The 20,063-nt window shown below is 43.6% G+C and overlaps 1 protein-coding gene across 1 annotated transcript in view; it reads left to right on the top strand.

The window, feature by feature from the left end:
* CD38 (CD38 molecule) overlaps positions 1-19,835 on the top strand; it is a 49,553-nt gene extending 29,718 nt beyond the window's left edge. The window contains exons 2-8 of the mRNA XM_077750441.1: positions 4,158-4,287; positions 6,843-6,978; positions 10,551-10,636; positions 14,088-14,161; positions 15,854-15,946; positions 16,282-16,368; positions 19,492-19,835. Of these exons, the coding sequence (XP_077606567.1) occupies positions 4,158-4,287; positions 6,843-6,978; positions 10,551-10,636; positions 14,088-14,161; positions 15,854-15,946; positions 16,282-16,368; positions 19,492-19,555 (670 nt within the window). The 3' untranslated portion in view covers positions 19,556-19,835. The remainder of the gene's footprint in view (positions 1-4,157; positions 4,288-6,842; positions 6,979-10,550; positions 10,637-14,087; positions 14,162-15,853; positions 15,947-16,281; positions 16,369-19,491) is intronic.
* Positions 19,836-20,063: the final 228 nt, after the last annotated feature.

Genomic DNA, 20,063 nt, shown 5'->3' on the forward strand with positions numbered 1-20,063 from the left:
GAGAGAGAGAGAGAGAGAGAGAGAGAGAAATGGCCAGAATGTGAGCAGGAGCCAGGCACAGAGACAGACAGAATCTGAAGCGGGCTCCAGGCTTCAAGCTGTGAGCACAGAGCCTGATGCGGGGCTCAAACCCACAAGCAGTGAGATCATGACCTCAGTCAAAGTCAGTTGCTCAACTGACTGAGCCACCCAGGTGACCCCCACCCCATGCTGCTGCTTCAGTGAGAGGCCTACCTCCATCTCTGTTGGACATAGGAATTCCTGAAGCCATCTGTTTCTTTTAACTGGTTAATTTACTCAAAGCAGCTTGGCTTGGCTATTATTTGATCTAATGGAACTGTGCTCTACTCACAGGGAGAAAAATGAAGACAGGGGATTCTTGCAAAGAAGCCACACTAATGAACTTGAGGCTCCTTTCTGCATTGACATATATAAATGAGTACTGCAGACATCTCTGTACAATACTATCGTAATGCCTTTTTAATTCTATATGTTTTAGTGCCAATAAAAATGGTGACTTGCACATCCAGGGTGAAACGTTTACTTCTGAGTTTACGGATAAAAAGAAGCTTCAGGGGCTACTGGGTGACTCAGTCACATAGGCATTCGACTATTGATTTCAGTGCAGGTTGTTATCTCAAGGTCATGAGATGAAGCCCCACATTGGGATCCATGCTGACCTTGGACCCTGCTTGGGATTCTCTCTCTTCTCTCTCTGCTCCTCCCCCTGCTTGTGCCCTCTCTATCAAAATAAAGAAATACACATGAAAAAAAAGTAGCTTCATAAAGCCTGACCCCAGACTTCTGATTGCCCCTCCTCATTATCTCTCACGTGTCGGCACAGGGAGGCTATGATCTCTGAGACAGAGAAAGGGAAGGCAGTTCAATCATAAACCCTTCCCAGGTCTGTTTCAGCTCTAATGTTCTAGAACTCTGCTCCTTCTAGACCAGGAGCTCTGTTAAATTTATTAACCTGGGGATTCTTGAGCCCAGAAGGTAATGTTTCCTGAACTGGGTCTACATACTTAAGCAACATAAAAATAATTCTGGAGGTTTGTGAGTCCTCTAGGAGGCTCTATCGAGTCTTTGGTGATTACATAAGAATATGTTCACTAAAACATCTGGTATACAGAGGGTACTCGGTGCACACTCATTCCTCTTTCCTGCCAGATTTTTTTGTAGTGGAAAATTCTCTTGCTCTTCATCTCAGGGAGATATCTCTCCTCCTCCAGCCTTTGTCTGCCTCAAGTCCTGCAGATGCTGGTAGAAGAATTTTACAAGGGAGTTGGGATCCGGAACAGGACATTTTTGAGAAGGTCACTGCATTAAATTAATGGAAGTAAAGCTGATCCCTGAAGTGACACAGCCACCAAACACCTTTTCTCTAAACTTGCCACGATGGTGCCCCATAAATTTTGATTGACATTGAAATACATAATGCAATATCCTGTTTTCTTTTAAATGTATAGCATATGGAGAAAGCCAGGTGGATCATGGTTTCCTGCATGGCTTTGGAAGGCAAGCCACGATGCAGTTGAAATGTCCTGTGCGGATTGGGGCTCAATGAACCCTCCTCGAAGCCTGCACATGTCGTGTGTTAGCTCATCGAATCCTCTCAAACCTCCCATGAGTGAAGTGATATACCTCCCTTTCACAGATGAGGAATCTGAGGCTGGAGAGCTTTGTTAGCCTGCCTTACAAGGAGATGCTGTAGTAGTATGGTAGGAGCCCATCCTTCAGGCTCACACAGACTTGGGATCTGTCCTGACTTTCCCACTCACTAATCCTGCAACCTTGGATGGTTCCTTAACCTCACAGCCTTCAAATGTCCTCATCAGTAAAACAGGACAATGGTAATATCTCCCTGTAACAGAGGTCCTTTCTTCTCTAGAATCAAAATAGTGATTTTAGATGTACAATGGCCACCAAGGTTACAGACTGTGTTTCTCACCTCCCTTTGCAGGTAGGTGTGGCCTGTGGCAACATCTCAGCAAATGCAATGAGAGCAAATAGAAAGAACATTTTCTAAGTACCTGTCCTTAAGAGGCAGTCCGTGTGTTCACCGCTGATGCTGTTTTTCTCTCCTCTTCCTTTTTTCTCTTCATTTTCCTTTTTCCCTTGTCTTGCCTGTTGGCTGGAATGTAGTCATGATGGCTGGAACTGAAGTAGCCATTTTGGACTGAGCAGATGGGTCTCTGACATGCGCAATGTCATAGAAATCCCAGATACTGGTCTTGAGATTCTGATATGAGCAAAAAGTAAAATTCTCTCTTAAGTCTCTGTAATTTTAGGTCTTGTTAAGTCAAATCAAATCCTGATACATTTGCTCATAGAAATAGTATGAGATTAAATGAGATATATAGGTGAAATATTTATTAAACCCCCAATAAATGCTACCTTTTGTTGTTATTGCTTATATTACTACTACTATTACTTATTATTATTATTATTAATTATCACTTCAGCCCACCCAGCTACTGGATGACCAATCTGGAATTCTGTCCTGTGGCTATTGCATATCAAAGCCATTACATTGTATAGGCTGATTATTACTAACGGTGGAAGATCAAGGAGACATCAAGGAATAGTCAGTATTGTTACCCTCTGGCTTGGGTTTATACCCTAGATCTGACCCCTAGTAGCTAGCTGGGTGTTCTCACCACCCTAGGCACTGGGCATACTAGTTCTCTGTGCCCTTCAGGGACCTGTGAGGATGAGCCCCATTCCTAAATTGGCCCAGGAGTTATGGGCCATACTTGCCTCTATTGGCTACAGATGGCTGCTCACAACCAGGAAGGTCTGAGCAAGGGGCATGAAAAGCAAGACAGGAAATATTATTGCTGATGTTAAGTGAGCCCTTATTCTTTTCTGGGCAGTGTTCTGAAAAGATTTACCGTCTGCTTTATTTAAGCCCAGACATCTGCATTAGGTAGATACTTTACAGATGGGGAAACAGAGGCAGAGAGAGGCTGAGTGACTTTCTCAAGGGCACACAGCATAACAGGCAGAGCCAGAGTTCAGACAGGCAGCTTGGCTCGAGGGTTTTTCACCTTGCCCTGAACAAAGGGGTTTTCACACATTTCCTGTTTCATGGGCAGGGTGGCTTCTGTGTCATGCAAACATTCTTGGATTCCTTGACTTATCTGGAGGAAGTTGGTCTGAGCTGGGGCGGCAAAAAGCCGTCTGGAGGGCAGTGAAAAGGAAGCTCAGAAGGGAAGAGAAAACTAGGGGTCTTGTCTTAATCCCCCCCTGGGTCTAGTTGCCTGAGTTGGTGTTGTAGTTAGGATCCCCCACTGCAAAGCCTGGGGTTTATCCCGATCATGATATCTGAGCGCTCCCAGGGGAGACCCACCTCTTTGTCCGGAGGACATGATGGGTTTCTGTGCACCTGTTAACACAAGTGCAAGGAAGCCCAGCTGCTGTCTTCTCCAGCCTCCTCTGTGCCCTCACCTCTCCCTCTGCTCTTCCGTGTCCACCTGCCTCCTCGTTGCTGACGGCTGTCTGGAAGGGGACGTGGTGTGGGAATTCTATTTCAGAGACTTCTGTCATTCTCTGGGGCCAGCTCAGAAAATTCCAGTGATGGCTNCCATCCAATGGCTTCCCAGTAATTAGAGTAAAATTTGAAATCATTTCTTTGGTCCAAAAGACCCAAGTAATCTACCACCTGATTATTTTTCTGACCTGGTTTCTTACCACTCTTCCCCTTATTCTTTTCCATGGCAGCTATGCTATGCGCCTCAGGGCCTTTGTATTTGTAGTAGCCTCTGTCTGGAATGTTCTCCTTCTCATCATTCATTCTCAGCTTAAATGAAGTGTTAGGTACACCTCTGCTGATCAGCCTCCCTAACCTGGTCATTGTATTCTGCTGTCGTCCCTCCTCATTGATTTTATGAATATTTAGAATAAACTGTACTTATTTTGTTAACTTATTTGCTCATTTCATTACTGTCTGTCTCTTTAACCAGAAAAGCAGCTCCAGGAGGGGCAAGGACCTTGCAGGGTGGAGAGGATAATGCTCATCTCTTAAAAAATGCTGTACAGATGTGTGTGATTACCGATCACACAGTCCATGCTTTGTAAATGACATCTTCCTGTGTAATTGTGTTCAAAATCTAACCTTTCATGTTTTATTTTATTTTCCATGTTTTATCTCGCAGACTTAAAGACTGCCCAAAGATAGGGAAGGCATTCACAAAAGCGTTTCTTTCTAAGGACCCTTGCAACAGTACGGAACAGGACTATCAGCCACTAATGGAGCTGACAAATCAAACTGTACCTTGTGACAAGGTAACGGGATTCAGTTACTGATTTTTTTTTTTTTTGAGAAGCAGGTGAAAAATTATTAGAGTGTAAAGCTCTCTTTACAGAGAAGGGACATTTGAAAGTGAGTGCCCTGAGTTACTGATTTTTTTTAAGTTTATTTACTTGTTTATCTACTTATTTATTTAGAGAACCAGTGTGGGGAGGGGTGCAGAGAGAGAGGGAGGGAGGATCTGAAGTGGGCTCTGTACTGACAGCAAAAAGCGTGATGTGGGGCCCAGACTCATGAACCATGAGATCATGAGCCAAAGTCAGATGCTTAATTGAGTGAGCCACCCATGCACTCTGAGTTATTGATTTTTGAAACTGAGGATACTCTCTCTCTCACAAATAAATGTAAAAAAAACATTAAAAAATTTTTTTAAAAAATGATTCAGATTCTGTATCTCCCTCTCTCTCTCTGACCTTCCCCTGCTCACACTGTCTCTCTCTCTCACACACAAATAAATTAAAAAATTAAAAATAAAATAAAATAAAATAAAACTGAGGATAAAGGGGGCTGGTGGCTCAGTTGGTTAAACATCCAACTCTTGATTTCAGCTCACGTCATAATCTCACAGTTCATGAGACTGAGCCCCACATCAGGCTCTGTGCTGTCAGCTTGAGATTCTCTCTCTTCTTCTCTCTCTGCTTCTTACCTGTTCACGTGTACTTACTATCTCAAAATAAATAAACAAAACAAAACAAAACAGGATAAAAGCCAACAGGATAAAAAGGAAGAGGTTACAGGACCAAATTTTGACCAGGACGAGGGAGGAGGAAGATCTGGAGGTTAGGGTGTATGTGTGGTTCACCAAGATGGAGTCTGGAGATTTTGCGGGACCTGGATATCATCAGGGTTTAGGACATCTGAGGAAGGAAGGTAAAAGAGACCCGGGGACAGGGAAGGAGGAAGGTGACATGGCCAAAATTCAGGCAAAATGAACCTATAGGAAACCCAACCCAATCCAAACAAAAATGACCCAACTTTATATAATTGCAGAACTCTCCCCTGACCTCTGATGATGACGATGATAATTCACAGCCACGCTGCAGAATAATCAAGAATCAGCACCCCCATTTTACCAGTGAGAAAACTGAGGCGCGGTGAGGTTGGGTGGTCAGTGACTGCTCATGATTGATGGCCTTGAAAGTGACCAGTTGAAATGTTAGTCAACTGAGATTTGGAGCCAGAGAGGCCTAGGGTTTATACGTTGCTTGTACTGGAAGAGTTGTGGAAGGGCATACAGCTTTCTTCAAGTCAACATTTAAGGTGAAAAGTCAGTGTACCCCAAATCATCTTTGTGTAGCCTCTGAGCCAGGCACATACTACAGCCACTCACATCTGTAGAGAGCTAAGAGTTATTCCAGAGCTCTGGCCAGGTGCACCAACAGGGGCCTTTGCAGAAGAGCTGCTTGGTAAATCACCCCCAATGATCCATAAGTCAGCTGCAGACACAGGACTAAGCACTTTATTTGCAATTGTCTCATTTCATCTCAAGTCCTCAGGTTCCTTACAGTCATTATCGTACCATTTTACAGATGGGGAAAGTGAGGCTTAGTGATGCTGTCGCTACCTAGGCTCAGACATCTGTAAGTAGTGATGCTAGTTTCACAGGGCAGCGTGCCTCTGGGGCCCACGCTTCAAACCACACCCTCCACTGCTTCCTATCAGAAAAGAGTAGAGGGGCACCTGGGTGGCCCAGTAGGTAAACCTTGGACTCTTGATTTCAGCTCAGGTCATGATTGCACAATTCATGAGATGAAGCCCAGAGTTGGGTTTTGGGCTGACAGTGCAGAGTCTGCTTGGGATTCTCTCTCCCTGTCTCTCTTCCTCCCTCTGCCCCTCACCCCCTCCAAAAATAAATAAATAAACTTAAAAAAAAAGAAGGAATATATCCACAAGCTGAAGATTGTTCTGAAATGTGACCTTTATAAGGGACCTTGAAAAAAGTTCACTGTATTCTTTTCTTTCCTTCCTTTTTCTTTGTGGGAACAGAAGAGATTTGGGGAAGGAAATGGGATTCTGGAGCCCTTTAAGAACCAAAGAGCACTTTTCCCAGGAAATAGCATGTGGACACATTGTTCTGCAGATGACTTCAGGAATTTCCTAATGTCTCCTCCAGATGTGCTCCGGTTCTGTGTTTATCATAAGATTCTGATCAGTCGGCTTTCAGACTTTTTTTTACTGCCACTAAAAATAATAATGCATTTTATACTGTGACTTAGAAAACACACATACACACATACACATGTGCACATACGCACCCGCCATCTGTGTTCTCAATCTCACACACAGAACACAGTGATGCACTCAGCAACACTCACTTTTACTCTGTGGGTTTTACTTCCTTATTTTCGTTNCTCTTTCATGTTTTAGCTATTGTGGAGAGTGCTGCTATGAACATTGGGGTACATGTGCTCCTATATTTTCTATTTTTCTTTCATTTAAAAAGATGTGGATTTTGTTTTTGTTTTTCTTGTGTTTTTGTTTTTTACTTACTGAATTGCTCTCAATCATAGGTTGTGTGTTTCTTCCGTAGACACTCCTTTGGAGCAAAACAAGGGATCTGGTGCATGAATACACCTGGGTCCAGCAGGGGCTGTTCACGCTGGAGAACACACTGCTGGGTTACATGATGGACGGCCTCACATGGTGTGGAGACTCAGGCTCTTCCGGTGAGGGTCTGGGCTGTTTGGGATTAGCCAGTGAGGGCAGGGCGAGGGAGCCCAGGGCTCTGCTAGGGGGCCTGGAGGATCATTGTGGAAGAAGGACGGACAGGTACCTACCCTGATGCCATCTACACACTTAATGACAATTCAAGCTCCCATAAAACAGCATTCTGTAGCTCAACTCAGTGTTCTGGAAAAAACTGACTTGAGAGTTTGGGGCTATCTCTGCTCCCTGATTCCCCGCATTCTGAGAGCAAGGGTAGCCTGCCTCTGAACTTGGAGGTGCTTTGTTTTCTATGAGGGCGTTATTTAGGACTAAAAAGTGCCAGAGCAGGCTGACGCCTGAGGGGTAGCCAGGCCACAGCCTTTGTTCCACGGAATGGCCACGGCAACAGATCGATGGGCTCCTCTGCGTCTCAGGCCAGCATGTGGCTCTGCTGTCATTTTTCAGAAGTTGCCTTATCAGAAAGACCTAGAACACCTCACTGTGGGAAGGTGCTTTCTACTCAGAAAACTCTATTGAGCCCGTTTTCACCTCTTTTTGTTTTTCGTTCTCTTTTTATTTATACTGCGGATATTTTTACTTTATATTGTTTTATTCTTTTTTAAATGGTTGTTTATTTTTAAATGAGGGAGGGGCAGAGAGTGAGGGAGACACAGAATCTGAAGCAGGCTCCAGGCTCTGAGCTGTCAGCACAGAGTCCAATGCAGGGCTTGTACTCACAGATGGGACCACAAGATCATGACAGTGGAAATCAGATGCTTAACCGAGTGAGTCACCCAGATGCCCCGTTTATATTGTTTTATTCTTATTTTTATTGTTTTTTGATGGTTTTTAAAAAACAGGCCCCCCCACACATATACTGCCCCTTCTTGTCGACTTTGGCTCAGGTCATGATCTCGAGGTTCCCGAGCCTGAGCCTCACGTCAGGCTCTGTGCTGACAGCTCAGAGCCCAGAGCCTGCTTCGGGTTCTGTGTGTGTCGCTCTCTCTGCCCCTCCCTCACTTGCACTCTGTCTCTGTCTCAAAAAGAAATTAACATGTTAAAAAAAGGATAGGACTCCTATTGGCCTAGGACCCACCCACACTAATGACCTCATCTTAACTGATTAGAGCAGTAAAGACGCTTTTTCCAAGTAAGGTCACGTTCCCAGGTACTGAGGGTTAAGACTTTAACGTATCTTTTGAGGGGACAAAATTCAACTCATCACAAGGAGGAAGTAGAAAGACGCTGCTTCTCTAGGGTCAGCTGTACACATAACCACAGAGGAAACACGCCTGACTTTTGGGACAGAAGAAAGTTCCAGGGTCTCTTGTCATGCATCTGCCCTACCTGCTTGATAATTCAGAATTGAAGTAAGATATCTGCAGATTCTGCCCTCATTCCCATACCTCATACTCTGCCCTCCTGTCCCATATCCAATCAATCGCCAACATAGTCTATTTACCTTTTCTATCACCATTTCACTGCCTGAGTCCGCCACACAAAGGCACCCTGCTTGCTCGGTGGGACTGTGGTAAGATTCTTACAGCTCACTCCTTACTTCTCTAGGTTGGCCTCCATCTGGCCACCATAGTGGGATTATTTCTATCTTTTACCTAAAACCTAAATTTTGCGTCTAGGATAAAGTCTAAATTCCTTAGCATGGTCTGGGCTCTTTCTTTCTTATGCCTTATCATCTATCATTCCCCTCCTCATCCCTTCCATTCTTGTGGTGCTAATTTAAACCTGTTGTGCCTTGGCATGTGTCCTCACTGCCCGGACCACCCTTCTGTCTTATCTATCTGAAGACTCCTATTCATCCTTCAAAGCCTAGTGCAACATCAGCCTTCCCAAACAGTGCTGCATGTCACCTCCAAACCAAGTTGATCTTTCCCTGATTACTTGATTATATTAGATCCCATAGTCTCTGAAAGCAGGGCTTCTATCAGATTCATCTCTTTATCCTCAGGATCCAAGTCTCAATTAATGTTTGTGTCATCAAGGGCAATGGATTAAAAAAAAAAAAAGTAGGAACACACCTATACACATATACACACAAAATGGAATATTACTCATTCTCTTTTTAAAGAAGAAAATCTTGTCATTTGCAACAACACAAAGAAATCTCAGGGCCTTGTGCAAAGGGAAATAAGCCAGACATGTGACAAGTGCTGCATGGTATCATTTATATGTGGAATCTAAAAAAGGCAAACTCCTAGAAACAGAGAGAAAAGTGGTTGCCAGGGGCTGGGAGGGGGTGGGGGATGAGGGAGAGGTTGGTAAAAGGGCACAGACTTTCAGTTATTAGAAGAATAAGGTCTTAAGTTCTAATGCACAGCATGGAGAACCGGAGTTGCTAACAATGTATCATCTAATTGAAATTTGCTGAGAGAGTAGAAGTTAAACGTTCTCTCACACACAAAGGTAAACACAGGAGGTGATGAATGTGTTACCTTATCTCCACATAGGGGAATCTTTACACAGTGTCTCTGTGTATATTAAATCCTCACATTGTACACTTTAAATATCTTATAATTTTGGGAAGTGCTTGGGTGGCTCAGTTTGTTAGGCATCCAACTTCAGCTCAGGTCATGATCTCATGGTTTGTGAGTTTGCGCCCCGGTCAGGCTCTGTGCTGACAGCTCAGAGCCTAGAGCCTGCTTTGGATTCTGTGTCTCCCTCTCTCTCTGCTCCTCCCCCACTCACACTCTGTCTCTCAAAAATGAATAAACGTTAAAAAAAATTTATAAGTATCTTACAATATTATTTGTCAATTATACCTCCAAAAATTTAAAAATAATTTTTTAATGTTTATTTATTGAGACAGAGAGAAACAGAGCATGAGTGGGGGAGGAGGAGAGAGAGAGAGGGAGACGGAATCTGAAGCAGGCTCCAGGCTCTAGGCTCTGAGCTGTCAGCACAGAGCCCGATGAAGGGCTGGAGCCCACAAACCGTGAGATCATGACCTGAGCCGAAGTCAGATGCTTAACTGACTGAGCCACCAAGGTACCCGCCCCCCCAAATTTTTTTTAAATGCTGGTGCATTAGGCAGATACGTCTGGGAGAAGTACCACAGAAAACAATGTGCTCGTGTTCCGTATCTGCTATATCTCCCAAACTCCTGAGCCAATCTCGATGGGGGAGAGTGAGTGTAGATGGACTCGGGGGCTCTCTGAGCCTGGGAATGTGGAGACTGAATCAAAATGGGGAGGAAAGCTGTCAGCAGGGGACCTGGCAAAAAGCAGAGGGGTAGTTGGCAAAGAGTGGCCTCTGAGGCCCCAGTGTTAGCGCCAGTTTTTCCTGGACGAGGGCTTGTCTCTGTCGGATGAAGTTCAGCTGCAATTTCCCAGAATGATGACTCAAAGCTGGTCATTGTGTTCCTGTCTGGGATTTGGAGGGTAAGGTGAGGACTTGGAAGGGATTCAGGGGGCATTTAGTTAAATTGGGTCGAGAGGAGTCCATTGTCCGACTTCCATCTTGGCAGCGATGCTGTTGGAAAATGGCTCCACAGTGACTGAACAACCTGGGAAGAATGGACTTTAATTATACCCTTTCTTTCCTACTTTAATTATTTTGTATAAACTATGTCTTTTAGAAATAAACTATCAATCTTGTCCAGACTGGAGGAAAGACTGTAGCAACAACTCTGTTTCTGTATTCTGGAGCACTGTGTCCAAAAGGGTAAGTACCAAAAACGAAATTTTAGAATTTTGGAGACCAAAGAACTGAAGAGGTCATCCATCCAGTCAGTGGTTGGTTTTATTTCTCTTTGGATCACAGACTCGTTTAGGAACAAAAGTTTAGAATTCTTTCTTGAGAAAAAATGTACCAAAGCACATATCAGAATATTTTCACATATGATTTTAGGGCATTCATAGAGGGCCCATAGGCTCTAGTTGACGAATCCTTGCTCTCTTCCATGTTTTGGCTTTGGCCGCCAGGAACCTCCAGCGTGGTTCTATCCTCTGATCCAGGCATTGGTCTATCTCAGATCCCTGAAAGAGTCTGCATAAGCAAACTTACAGACCACTTACTGTGCACCAGGTACTGGCATCTTCATGTGGGTTAAAGGCTTTCATCCCCAGAAGAATCCTATGGAGCAGGTACATAAGTATCATACTCATTTTATAGATAACAAAACAGAAGTTCAGGTAAATAAGCTGGTCTACTAAACATACATAGTAAGTGGCAGATCTGGGAGTTTATCCCAAATTGTCTGACTCCAAATCCAGAATCCAAGCTAGGAATGACTCATACCTCCTCCACTGCTATCTATTTCTGACTTCACTGTAAGCTGCCTTGGTACATACTTATTTTTTTTTTATAAGTGGCTTCTTTGCAAGTGAACTAAGGAAAATGGGAAAGAAAGGAAGAAAGAAAGAACTGAAGGAGAGGAAAAGGGGAAGAAGTAAGCCTGTACTACTTATAATTCTCTGGAATTGAGTGTAGACATCTGAGGAGCTGGGGCAAGTGAAACTCACATTTGTTAAGTGCCTATTTATGACAAGTCCTGGGTCAGGTGCTGTGACTGCGTCTCCCCATGTAATCCTCACAGTAGGTGCTGTGGGAAGGTGCAAATCCCCATGTTCAGGTGAGGACACGAAGATTCAGAGGTTAAATGACCCATCCAAGGTCAACGGGCTAGTAAGTAGTAGAGCCGAAAGCCTCATGTGTAAGGATATTCAGGTAAACTCTGGTATGATAGAGGTGAAGGGATAGCCTGGAATTTGAAGTAAGAAGACCATTTAAACTTGGACATATTCTTTAAACTGTTCTGACCTTCAGATTCCTCAATTGTCAAATGGGAATAAGAATGATACCCACCCCATTGGGTCGTTGCCATGCTGAAATGAAATACCACTATCTTCACTAACACTACCAAGTGCTCTATAATAATACACAGGCACTGTATAGTTTGTTGTTATTGTATGTTTGCTTAATTGCTGTTTCTGAGAAAAGTTCCTATTTATTTTCTCCTTCTTTGATATGTTTTGGGACAGTGCTATTGTGAACAACTTTTATTTTTTATTGTTTTTTAATTTTAATTTTTAAATTTGAGAGCGAGCATGAGTGGGAGAAGGGCAGAGGGAGAGAGAGAAAGGATCCTTTTTAAAAGTTTATTTATTTATTTTTGAGAGAGAGTCAGAGAGAGAGAGAGAGAGAGACAAGAAAAAGAAACAAAGAATCCCAAGTGGGTTCTGTGCCTGCAGTGGGGAATCTGATGTGGGTCTCAAACTCACAAACCATGAGATGGTGACCTGAGCTGAAATCAAGAGCTGGTCGCTTAACTGAGCCCCCTGAGAGAGGAAGAATCCTAAGCAGGCTCCATGCTCAGGGTGGAGCCCAATATGGGGCTTGATCCCACAACTCTGGGATCATGACCTGATCTGAAATCAAGAGTTGGAATGCTCAACCAATTGAGCCACCCAGGCGCCCCTTTGAACAGTGTTTAAAGCCAAGTCACATTTCTTATGTGTCAAGCACCTGCTTGGAGGTAGGAGCGAGCAGTGGTGAAGGTGACCGAAGGTGCCCTGCTATCATGAGCTTCCTTGGGGCCAGAGGTTTATGTTGGCCAAATGTTCATAGATGTGCATAGACAACCTTATTTTATCAGACAAGATCCTTTCCTTCTTTCTTTTTTTGAATTTTTAATGTTTATTTATTTTTGAGAGACAGAGAGACAAAGAGTGTGAGCAGGGGAGGGGCAGAGAGAGAGGGAGACACAGAATCTGAAGCAGGCTCCAGGCTCTGAGCTGTCAGCACAGAGCCCAATGTGAACCCATGAACTGCAAGATCATGACCTGAACTGAAATGGATGCTTCACTGACTGAGCCACCCAGGTGCCCCAAGATCCTTTCTTTTTCTGACAAAAGAGGCAGAGCTGCTTGGGGTTTGAATCCCCATTTCTCTTCATTGCTTCCAAGTGATGTGACCTTGGGACAAATTGACCCAATGCTTATTTCATGGGAGCTCTTGAGTGCTTGGCACCCCAGAAGCACTCTGTTGACTTAGCACTTGTGGTTGGTAGTAATGGGGCTTCTGTCCTCTATTCATCACCCCGAGTAGAAAGACAGAAGCGGCATTGGATTCTCACAATTTGGTTTCAGATTGTTCAGTGGTGTTTTATCACCTGCAGAATAAACGCCAGATTCCTTGTCCAAGCATTCATGGTGCTCTGAACTCACTTTTCTACCCAACTTTTACATCCACTGAGGGTTTCCACAAACCACTGTTTTCTCAAACATCTAATCTCCATCACTGAGTATTTGGACTTCCTGCTTGTCTTTCCCTCCCACCCTCACTCCCTCTTTTCCTTCCACTGATTTTCTCTGGGCTCCTACCTTGTGCCATGCACTAGCTCCAAGGCTCCAGGGCTGTGGTGACAGGTCGGACAGCCAGGCTCACAGCTCTCAAAGAATGTTCAGTACTGGTGACTGAATCCACAATGGGCTCATTGGTACAGAATCAGGCAGGAGTGGATCTGAGCTGGTCCCAGGGGTTGGGGGGGGGGTGCTTCTTGGAGGGAACGTGTAGACTGTTTGGCCTCATTTATTTTGTTTTTCCAGCACCTAGCAAAAATTCCAGCTGAACGTTTATTGCATGAAGAAATAACTCCCTGCTCAATGATATATTCATTCATTCATTCCCTATTTCCCATTGTGCCTATGCAGTCCTGTGATACTTTCTTTCCTCAGTTTCTTCTTTCTTTGTGTCCCCTTTTCCTTTGCCCCTGAATTGTCCACTCTGCTCTCACTAAGGGAAATGTGCAGCATCTACAGTGCATGGCACCAAGAAAGTGCTTTTGTCTTCCTCCTCCAGCGATGTTTCTCTTACTCCCTGGACTTCCAACTTCTGAACCATCAATTTAGCAATGCTGTGGACAATGATGTTGACTTTTATTGTTCAAACACAGGTTGGAGCAACTGCTTCCAGAATTCTCATCTGAAGCAGAATCCTACCAATGGCTTGGGATGAAAATTACATCCACCTGGCATTACTGAGTTAGACACACAGAGGCTACTCCCTCCTTAACCAGCTAAAGCCAAGAGTTATTTTGGAAGGAGCTGCTGGAGTGTGGCAATTAAAAATGCATTCTGAGGAATGGCCAGCTTCTTCTTTTTTCTCTTTTAAGTTTGCAGGAGATGCCTGTGGTGTGGTCCATGTGTTGCTCAATGGGTCCATCCGTAAGATTTTTGATGAAAAAAGGTATTACTTTCTTTGCATCCTATTTGCAAGTGTTAGCGCAGCCTCCTATTAAATATTTCATCCCTAGAAGAATATGCTTTTCATGGTTAAGTCAGTACTGAAGATTTGGGCTAAAAAGGTAAAATGTTTGTTTTCTATGGAGATATTTGTCTAAGTCAATGTCTTTGTCTGGTGTGTCCTATGTATTAAATCCTCTAAATGTCCTAATGGCCCTTGCACTGTGTCCAGCTCCTCCTCTTGGCTTTTTGAGGCCTGGTACAATGTTATGAGCTCTCCCATTTTAGACCTTTGTTCATGGGGTTCCCCCATGCCCAGCCCTCTTCCCCGCTACCACCTGTTTAATCCTCTCCAACCATGAAGACTTGACCTGACTTCTCTGTCTCTCGTGAAGAGTGGACACCATAGTTGAGCAGTTAAACCACTACTGGGCTGGGTTCTTGGCCCTTTACTATCTCTTTATAGGCATTGCCATAATTTATTATAGTGTTAAAAATAGGGGTTCTAGTCTTCCATATTACCCGTGTGACCCCCGGGAGACCCTGTAGCATGCACCTGCAGAGATGGTGGTGACTTGAAGATTAACTGAAATAACGTATGAAAAGTCCTGAGCTCTGTATTTCACAATAGAGAGACAGCTCAGTGAGTATCAGCTGTTAGTCTCTCATTTAATCCACAGCGCTGAACCCAGCCACACCAATGCCTTCCCTCTCTGACTTCTTCTTATACAGTTTTTACCACATTATTACTTTTCCAGCCTTTATTCACCAGTCTTTCTCTAGATAAGGCTGGATTGAGAGGCGGGGCAGATATTGATGTGCTCCAGGTACTCTGGGTAACTCAAATTAAGTTTCCTTCTCTCCAGTTTTGATATTGAATTCTGCAAAGAAGCATTTGTCTTTTCGTCTTTTTTTAGAGTTTTTTTAAAGTTTACTCATTTATTTTGAGAGAGAGCATGCATGCGTGCGTGAACTGGGGAGGGGTTGAGAGAGAAGGAGAGAGAGGGAATCCCAAGGATGCTCAATACTGTCATCACAGAGCCTGACATGGGGCTTGAACTCACGAACCATGAGATCATGAACTAAGCTGAAATCAAGAGTTGAACACTTAACTGACTGACCCACCCAGGCACTTGCCCCATTGTCTTCTTCTGACCCCAAGCTTGTAGGCTTTTGGGTGAGAGCATCAACTTTCCAGGATTTTATAATCTGATATTTGAGGTCCAAGTTTTTACAATAAGAATGGCAGCTGTCTGAGGCCAGTGGGGAGGAGTTTAGGACTGGGGTCAGAGCAGCGCACCAGGGACTCTCAGAGCAGTGCATCTTAAGCCTCACTGAGTGTGGGTCATCTGGGGATTGTTCAGCTGCAGATTCTGATTCAGCAGGTGCTGATGGGCTGAGATTCTTTAGGTCTAACTAGGTCCCAGGTGATGCTCAGAATGGTGGTGGGAGGCCCCTCTTTGAATAGCAAGTACTTAAAGAATCATCATCAATGTACCAATTAAAATTTTTATTTTGAGAGTCCTATTCAGTGAGGGCCACAATGAATGAGAATGGTCATTTCTAGTACAAATCATGAATCAATCCCTCAGGGCAGGTTCTAACCAGTGGTTCCCTGCCTGTCGGCTTTTGATGAGACACATGGTTGGCTGAACGAATCCATTTGGGGTTAACAATGTTCTCTGCCTCTTCTTAGCACTTTTGGACGTGTGGAAGTCCTTAATTTGCATCCAGAGAAGGTTCATACATTGCAGGCCTGGGTGATGCAGGACATCACGAATACTTCCAGGTATATGTTACTTCTTTGTGCGTATATATTCTCAGGGTTATTTTAGGAGTCAGTCCAGGGAAAAAGCCACAGTCACAAGAATGCATTGAGAACAGGTTGGCTCAGGAAATGATGGGCTCAACATTCGGCCCATCCCGACAACCTCTCAGTTACATCTCCATAATAAGTATCTATGCAGTTCACACCTTCGGCTCCCTGCTGACCTGTGAGCTTTTAAAAGCAACTTCTGCTTCACTTTTCCCAGAGCCTGTCCAGGGCTTGCTACCTAGAAGAAACTGAGACTCAGGAAATGTTTGCAAGACCTTGTCATTTAACTTTTTTTCTTTTGTTCCCAGTGACTCATGTTTGGATTCTTCCATAAAAGATCTGAAATTGATTCTAAGCAAAAGGAATATTACATTTACCTGCCAGAATAACTACAGGTAATAGACTTCTTGGAAAAAGAAATGGCTGTCTTACCATCTGTAGGCATTTTTCCCCCTTTCCTTTGCCTCCTCTGAGCCAGGAGGGCCACCAGAATCCCTTTTGGGCCTTGGTGGTGATCTGGGATGGGGACCCATGGTGATTGCTCCCTAGCCCCTGGCCCAGCCTACAAAGTGTTTCCATCCAGTGATTGGCCACCTTTCCCCCATCTTCCTCTTCGTCTCTTCTCTATCTGCCCCCAATCACTCACTTGCCTCTGCAGCTGACCTAGCTTTGGAGAACATATTTCCTGGTTTCCCACGTGAGAGGCCTGGCCCAGAAGTGTAAACCTGCTGGCTTGCAGGGATACAAAAACACGTTTTGTCAAATGCAAAGTTTTTGTAAAATCTTTGTGACATGGCAATATTTTGCATGTGAAGTTTCTTTAGTTGGATCTCAGCATAGATGCCTGATGCTTGGTAAGTTGCCACATGGAAGTCTACCAAAGTTTATCTTCCATAAATTAGAAAATGTAAAATCTTAATTTTTTTTACCAGTAATATGTGTTATTAGGGAAAAGTTTAAAATTACAGATAGGTATATATTTTTAAAGTCATCAGCAGCTCTGTTACCTAAACCAGGACCCTCACTCATTTGTGAGTAGTTGTGGCAGGGACTCCTTCTAGAAGCATCTAGAAAATCTAGAGATTTTCCCATAAGTGATGGCTTAAATTACTTTAACTTAAATTACTGATGCAGAGAGCAAAAGTTCCTCAGAGAACACAGAAGCTGGAATTCGAGAATCCTTTTCCTGTCTCCTTCTGTCATCACCTTCTCCCACCAACCCTAGCAGAAAGGCAGAAGGACAGATTCCAAGAACATTCACTGAGGGCTTTTGTCTCAAAATGACCTGAATTCCGCCTCAGTCAGCTGCTTGCTCTCTGGAAACTGCCTGAAAAGAACACAAAATTTCCACTGCAGTTAGATGGGAAGACCATCAGAACAAAGAGGCAAGAACAGGTGTAGAAGAAACATTGCAGACATCTGACCCACCTAAGTTACTCAAAGAAACGTTGCGTTGGGAAACTGAACACTAAAAACCTAGGAGAAGATGGGGGAATGTACATGGGTCTCGTCCTCAACTGTGCTCAACATCCTTTCCCACCCCCTTCATTTTAATTATTCCCCTTTCTTTCATTGATGGCCACCAGTCAGCCGCATTCGTACATACTGCCGGCTCCAGGTGAGCTCACTCGTTCTCTACCTGGGATGAGGTAAAAACCTACCTTCCATCTGGACTTGGCCCATATCGAAGTGGCCCACATCAAAGGAAGTGATTTGTAAGCCAACACCTGTCATGCTGAGCATCAGCTCATGTGACCTTAAACTGGGGGATCATATTTGAAATCACTGGTCCTTTTCTCCAACCATAAGGTTGTAATATACTCAGCATGATTCTTGAAATTACCAGCTCCCCAGGGCCCCTTGTTGCATGGTAAGAGTTCTGTGGCTTTTCAAGAAAGCTGCTTGTCCCCATGGGAGCCTAAAGTGAATGTCATGGATATAGACATGTACTGAAGTTGAAATCACTCCATGCCAGACGTACCTTCCGGTCTAGCCAACTTTTGTCCAGCTGTTTTGGTGTGATTGTTTAATAGGCAAACAGAAGTGTGAAAACACTTATATAGATTAGACTTCTTTTGGATTTTGCTGTTATCCCTTTAGAAAGCTCACTCAGAGACAGATGCTATTACCATTAGCTGTATGCCCTTCACATCATTTTCCTTTTTTTCTGCATGCACACACTCACAGTCCTGATGAAATATGTACAGAATTTCTTCTCATATGTTTTAGCCAGTGGAATGAACAGAAGGTTAACGGTACTTTTTTGGATTATGGTAAAAATGTCAGCATGTTTTTCTGGTTAGTGCCCCCTTGTGGCAAATTTTTTTTTAACAACCTAAAGGGTGCACTTCTTTCTTTATGTTACTTCAAAATATACTGTCTCTATCCATCAACATGTTGTCCAACATATCCAAAGTGTGTCCATTTTATTGGAACGCTGGATGGAGAGAGATCATCTTAACAGCATAATTGCTACTTCTTTTCCAAATCTGAGTTTTCCCAAATTAAAAACTAATTAAGGAACATATTCCTGTTCTCCTCATTTAGTATAAAGCAATGGTGACTTCAGAATTGCTAAATGGTCTCAGAAGGATTTATTTTCCATAGAAGTATCTCCTTAAGGAAGAGGAGATTTTTTCCCCAGAATGTTTTCACATGGAGGATTCCAGGTTAGCATTTTGGTGAGGATGGAATGAATCTACACTTGGAGTCACTGTTCCCAGCTGGTCATGATAGTTGGCTAGAGACAAGCCTGAGATGGACCATCCCAGAAGCCTGGGGGTACTAGTTGCTGCTTCTAATGATCTCTCTTGCTTGACTCACATTTAACAAAATCAGGGTCAGCTACAGTTTAATGAACTACATTTCTCACTATCTACCTTTCTCCATAGGCCAGCCTACTCCCACTGGACCCTATTGCTTTGTTATTCCATTTTCATGAAACTGAGAGTCCTTCACTGGCTGGATTCTTATTTAAGATTTGTTCTGTGCAAAGGGTGTGTGGTCTCCTTGCTGATGGCCATCAGCCTTCCTCCAAAGAGTCTTTACCCTCTCTCCATCTCTGACCCTGTGGCTCAATCCTCGCTCAGGAAGCTTCTGAAGAGAAGAAAGCAAATAAACAGAAAATATTGGAGGTCCCTCATCTCAGGCTGCTACCTCTGCTGTTTCTCATCATCACCTGACATTCATAGCACAAACCTGTGACACGTTAGAGCCAGACATTTGTTTTCATCGCCACACATTATCATCAAGCATATCTTCTCAGTATTTATTTCTATGGCTTCACAAGTGAAATGAAACCAAATTGGGCCACACTTTAGGTTGTTCACTCCTGGACCTGACCTTTCTCTGTGTTGTCACTGCAGGGGAGGAAATTGTTTGGAGATGCTGAAATTGTTTGGTCCATGCATTCTTTTGTTGCTAATGAAGAAGCTATTTGCACTGGGGAATTAAACCATAGATATATTCTACTGCCTCTTGATCTCCTTTTTGTTTTTTCTCCCTCTCTCTTGTCATAGGCCTGTCAGGCTTCTTCAGTGTGTGAAATATCCTGAGCATTCATCTTGCAGATCTAAGATATGAGACAATCAGCATGGTCGTTTAAGATCTTCGAGCCTTGTGGTATGCATCAGCATGGGTGACTCAGGAGACACGCTACTGCTGGGAAGCTGAGGACTTGGGGTGGGGGCGGGGAATCTTCTGTCATGATGCTGACACTAGAACTGGGAGCCTTTACCTCAGTGCTTTAAAATAACTTATGTTATTGGAATAGTTTTTACTTTGATTTCCTAATACTCATGACAAAATTATGTATAAAATTAAAATGAAAATTTTATATAAAGTTATTTCATTTTAATTTTCATATGTGCTTTGATGTTGATTATATGTTGGTAGTGTCCTTTCTTTTGAAGGTGACCATCCCAAACCTCTCTTATTGGGACAGGTAATTATGGGAAGGAAAATGCTCACACTTCTCAGAAATGATGCATTTCTGAATGAATGACATTGTCTCAGGATCCTTTATAGAGATAAAGTATAAATGCCATGGTTATGGGTCATGTTGGGGAAAGGATATAAGCCTCCCACGTGA

Source organism: Crocuta crocuta, unplaced genomic scaffold, assembly GCF_008692635.1.
Source record: "Crocuta crocuta isolate KB4526 unplaced genomic scaffold, BGI_CrCroc_1.0 scaffold179, whole genome shotgun sequence".
Taxonomy (NCBI): domain Eukaryota; kingdom Metazoa; phylum Chordata; class Mammalia; order Carnivora; family Hyaenidae; genus Crocuta; species Crocuta crocuta.